The sequence below is a fragment of the chloroplast genome of Eucalyptus grandis (assembly GCF_016545825.1).
Source record: "Eucalyptus grandis chloroplast, complete genome".
NCBI lineage: Eukaryota > Viridiplantae > Streptophyta > Magnoliopsida > Myrtales > Myrtaceae > Eucalyptus > Eucalyptus grandis.
In genome coordinates, this window is record NC_014570.1 from 5,001 (window position 1) to 10,000 (window position 5,000).

The following is a 5,000-nucleotide window of genomic DNA, read 5'->3' on the forward strand; positions in this document are numbered from 1 at the left end:
TATATACGAATCACCCACACCCTCTTCTTTTGTATTTCATTAATTGACTTTCCTTTAAATTAAGACGAAATTCTCTAAAAAGAAACCCCCGCTTTCTTTAAAATATCATAAACAGTTCCTGTAGGTTGAGCACCTTTTTCAAGAAAAAATAGAATAGCAGGAATATTTAAATACGTTTGATTATTTATCGGATCATAAAAACCCACTTTCCGAAGATCTCTTCCTTCTCTTCGGGATCGGACATCAATTGCAACGATTCGATAAACGGCTCATTGGGATAGACGTAGATAAACTAGAACCCCCCCTAGAAACGTATACGAAGCTTTCTCTTCGTACGGCTCGAGAAATTAGAAGATATGTCTATGTATACAATTCGAATGTCAAATAGATCTATAAAAGCATTAAATCAAATCAATTAGACTAAGATTATTTAATACTTTTTTATTCTTCTTTTTCTTTATCAAAAAAAAAATCATTTGTATTCTCAAAACTCAAGTTGAGTAACTCGGAAATATGAAATAGCTCAAAAGAAAACCCTTATGTATTTTATTTTTTGAGTGGTCTCTAACCCCTTTTTCTTTGTCTCATTTAGAATATATTTGGACTCCTTGTTCTTGATCTAGTTGTCGAGACAATTAAAAAAAAGATATTTCCTTGTTCCAAAATATTTTATCTTTGCCTTGAATCATTGGGTTTAGACATTACTTCGGTGATTTTTAATCGTTTCAAAATGGCAGCAACACGGCCCTTTTTCTGATTTATTTCTATCAAAGAATCATAAACGGTTGATTCCCGCAAGATACACTTTTGATCAAAAGAGTTTCACTAATTCCAACAAATTATCCTTTTTTGGATTTGAAACTTGCTCGAATTGGATCCTTTCGATTTAGAAATCGAAAATAGACTACACTTACGAAGTTGTTCCAACTTATTAATTGGCACTAACCCTAGATCCTTGCCCTGAGAAATGAATCAATACTTTCTACTCGAGCTACATCACATACTGTTTACACTACAACCCAAGAAAAAATGAGGTTTCGAGTGGAACAGAACAAAGGATGTCGAGCCAAGAGCACCTTCATTCCTATATAATAAAAAGGGTGGGTGTAAGAATCCACAACTGATCATGTCCTTCAAGTCGCACGTTGCTTTCTACCACATCGTTTCAAACGAAGTTTTACCATAACATTCCTCTAGTTTGGAACTGATATGTAATTGATTCAATTAGGGAATCATGAATAGTCATTTGTTCGGTCGTTCCATTGGTTTCTAAAGAAGTCTTAGAAAGAATTCAATTTAATCCTCGATTTTCTTTTTATTGGATGAATGCAATATTTTTATTTTATTTATTAATTTCGAAATATTAGGAAGAAAAAAGTTCTTTGTATTGAATCTACATTGCATCTTCAAGTAACTTGAGAGGATATATTCAACAATCTTAGACTTCTTCGAATATCAAATACTCATAAGAAATCATTCAATTCAAATAGTTATTGAATTGAAAAAAAACCTACCTGGATATCACTATTTGAATAAAGTTTTCCTAAAGATTGCATTTATCATCATAAATAATTCATCTTTGAATTAAACCTCAGTGATTAAAAAAATATAGATAGATAGAAAAAGAAATTTATTTCTTTTTTTCGTGGAGTGAATAAAAAAAAGTTGATGTAAAGGAAGATTTAGGCTCTTTTTCTTTCATTTCATACTGAAAAAGAAAATCATAAAAAAAAGAATTCCCTCTATCAGATAAACTGAACAATTGTCATTGGAATGAATTATGAATATTCAATATAGAATATTTCAAATTAACGGATCCAAAATCTTTTTCAAAAAACCAAAAAACGTTATCACTGAAATAGAACGACAATAATACATTAAGCATTTCCTCATTTTACGCGTAGTTTCTTTGACTGGTGGGGGTTCGTTCAATAATTTTTATTTAAAGCAAGGGGAATAGAATATAGGATGTATGAATTACCCCCCTGTATATATTATTACATATATTTACAATTATATATGCGAACCAAATCAAATACGAAATGAAATACCTAAAAATGAGGTTCAAAGAAAATAGATACGTTATATGTATGTAACTTGATTATTTCTTAATCCAATTTTCCAATTTGTACAAGCACAGCTAGTTAAATTGCTATCTTACATTGTTAATTAATTCTTATTATATGGGACGTAAGGCTTTTCGAAGTAACTAACTTAAACTTCAATATGAATATTCAATATTCAAAGGGGATGGACATACGATGAAAAGCGCATTCAACCTCTTTTGCAACCCCCTTTTTTCTTTATTTCCAATTCTTCGAATCTAGATTCCTAGATCACAACTCGATTCAGTTTCATCTATATGTATCTTAGTTGAATTTAATTTGTGAAAAAATAGGATTTAAAGAAGAATAGAATCATTAAAAATCAGAAACAAGAATCACATAATATCCAATATTTAACTCTTAAAGAGTAGAGAAGGTAGTTCAAAAAGAAAACCTTTCTTTATTGTGATAATAGATATTTCTATCTATGTTTCTATCTATATATAGAATAGGTATTCCCTGGGACGGAAGGATTCGAACCTCCGAATAGCGGGACCAAAACCCGTTGCCTTACCACTTGGCCACGCCCCATTTCAATTTCTATTCAATACTACTAAAGAGTAGTATTGTTTTTGGTTGTTCGTCAATTCCAATCGAAAATAAATATCTATGGACTCTATTGTTCCTAGGGTTTTGACACGTGTAGATATACAATGAAGCTGAATTTATTGATCATTACATATAATTCAATTAAGATATTGTATAAAAGTATGATTTCTTCTATTCTTTTTTGAGAATTGAAGGATTTTTGATTGGGTGAGTTCAAAGAAGGATTTTTTGGTATCCCTTACCTTTTTTTTTTTCATTTTTAAGGGATATCAATTATCAATAACAATAACTCAATCAAAATACAATTATCTCCAAGTCCAAGAAAAAAAAATGTTTGTTATGCTTAATATCTTTAGTTTGATCTGTATCTGTCTTCATTCCACCCTTTATTCAAGTAGTTTTTTCTTAGCCAAATTGCCTGAGGCCTACGCTTTTTTGAATCCAATCGTAGATTTTATGCCAGTAATACCCCTTCTCTTTTTTCTCTTAGCCTTTGTTTGGCAAGCTGCTGTAAGTTTTCGATGAGATCTTTAATACTGTCCTAGACATGATTTATTCGAAAAAAAAAATGGGAACAATGGATAAGATCGGATAAGTCTTACAGCATGAACATGAACCCTCGATTCAAACAATTCTTAGATAGCTGCAAAAAATCTGACTCCCCTCTTTCCTTTCCTCATTCGGATTCTTTTTCATTTATTGAAAAACCCTTTTAGAGTCATTTCAAAATAGGAAAGATTTTTTTTTATGAAAGACTCGACTCTTATTCCAAATGAATTTCTGAAAATTCTTTTTGATTTTTGATTTCGAGAAACCATTTTGTTTATTGGTGTCAAAATAGGATATGGGGTATAAAAATGGAGAATCTATTCTCTTTTTTTTTGAAAAAAAAAAGATCTTGGAGATTGTGTAATGCTTACTCTCAAACTCTTTGTTTATACAGTAGTGATATTTTTTGTTTCTCTCTTCATCTTTGGATTCCTATCTAATGATCCAGGACGTAATCCTGGACGTGAAGAATAAAAAGGCCTTTCTTTTTACTTGCTTAATTTTTCAATGTTCTTACTTAGGATTTTATCTATTTTACTTAGGATTTTATCTATTGTACATCCTTATTTATTATATGAAATAAAAAAAACAAAAACAAAGGAAAGGTTTTGAAAAAAAAATAAATAAAATAACAAGTCATCAACGGAAACGGAAAGAGAGGGATTCGAACCCTCGGTACGAAAAACTCGTACAACGGATTAGCAATCCGACGCTTTAGTCCACTCAGCCATCTCTCCCAATTGAAAAAGGATAATTACTATCTTACATTACACAAAAAGTAAGGCTTGAAAAAAAGCCTTTCTTTATCTCTCTTTATTTTTTTTTACTCTATTAATATATACAACTTTAATATATACTACTTTTATAAGCAATCCCATTTAGATAAAGAAAAGGTTCTAAAGAGATATTTCGAATAAAAAAAAATAAAAAAGCAAGAATACCTCTTCTTCCGAAAGAGCTTTTTTTCTTTTCACGGCCTGGCCTGGTCAGTACCTAGCCGGGCCATTTTTTGTTCCATTCCAAATCATAGATATAGATAAAATGATTTGTTTGAAAACAAAAATGCTTATTATTGAAACAACAATCAGAAGAAGGGATCTTTCCATTCCTCTGATATGGAATTTGATTCTATAGAATCAAAGTGTCATTTTTTATTATTATTATTCTTTCTTTTCTTATTTTTTTTTCCTTTACTGGAAAAAAAGAAAAATAAAATAAGGAACTGTGGATTGTTGTGCAATGCATTCTTATGTCATAACATAAATAGTTTTATCGAGCCCTATCTGTTCTGTCAAAAATCCTCCAGCAAAAGAAAGAACTTGTTCTTTCTTTATTTAAATTTTGAATTAGGAGTGCTCTTTTACTAATCTGATTAGGTTTACTGACAAAACCAAAACAAACACGTCAATGCTATAATTTTCATCATTATTTTGTTTTGGATCCTATCTTGATTACGTCCGATTACCTTTTTTTGTTCGACAAAAGTTTCATTTATATACAATAATCGCATTGTAGCGGGTATAGTTTAGTGGTAAAAGTGTGATTCGTTTTATTAATCCCTTTTATAGTTAAGGGATCCCTCGGTTTGATTTGATTCATATTCCGAAGAAAAACTTTATTTCTTAAAAGGATTTAATCCTTTACCTCTCAACGAAGGATTCGAGGAAAAATATACATTCTCGTGATTTGTATCCAAGGGTCAATTAAAAATGGAAAATTGGATTATTTAATTGCGAAACATAATTTTTTTTTGAATTGGATCAATACTTCCAATTTAATGAGTATTAGTAAAGGATC

The 5,000-nt window shown here is 30.3% G+C and overlaps 2 protein-coding genes and 2 non-coding genes across 4 annotated transcripts, besides 1 other annotated feature; 2 read left to right on the plus strand and 2 right to left on the minus strand. All coding sequences in view use genetic code 11, as the record gives it.

The window, feature by feature from the left end:
- Nucleotides 1-5,000: part of a sequence feature (large single copy region; LSC) that runs on past both edges of the window.
- trnQ-UUG lies at nucleotides 2,565-2,636 on the minus strand. The gene has a single exon. It is a non-coding gene; the product is annotated as a tRNA-Gln (tRNA).
- On the plus strand, nucleotides 2,994-3,179 carry psbK (photosystem II protein K). The gene has a single exon. It carries the CDS (start codon nucleotides 2,994-2,996, stop codon nucleotides 3,177-3,179), a length of 186 nt encoding a protein of 61 aa, YP_003933947.1.
- psbI (photosystem II protein I) lies at nucleotides 3,567-3,677 on the plus strand. The gene has a single exon. The coding sequence runs from the start codon at nucleotides 3,567-3,569 to the stop codon at nucleotides 3,675-3,677; it is 111 nt and encodes a 36-aa protein (YP_003933948.1).
- Nucleotides 3,853-3,940, minus strand: trnS-GCU. The gene has a single exon. It is a non-coding gene; the product is annotated as a tRNA-Ser (tRNA).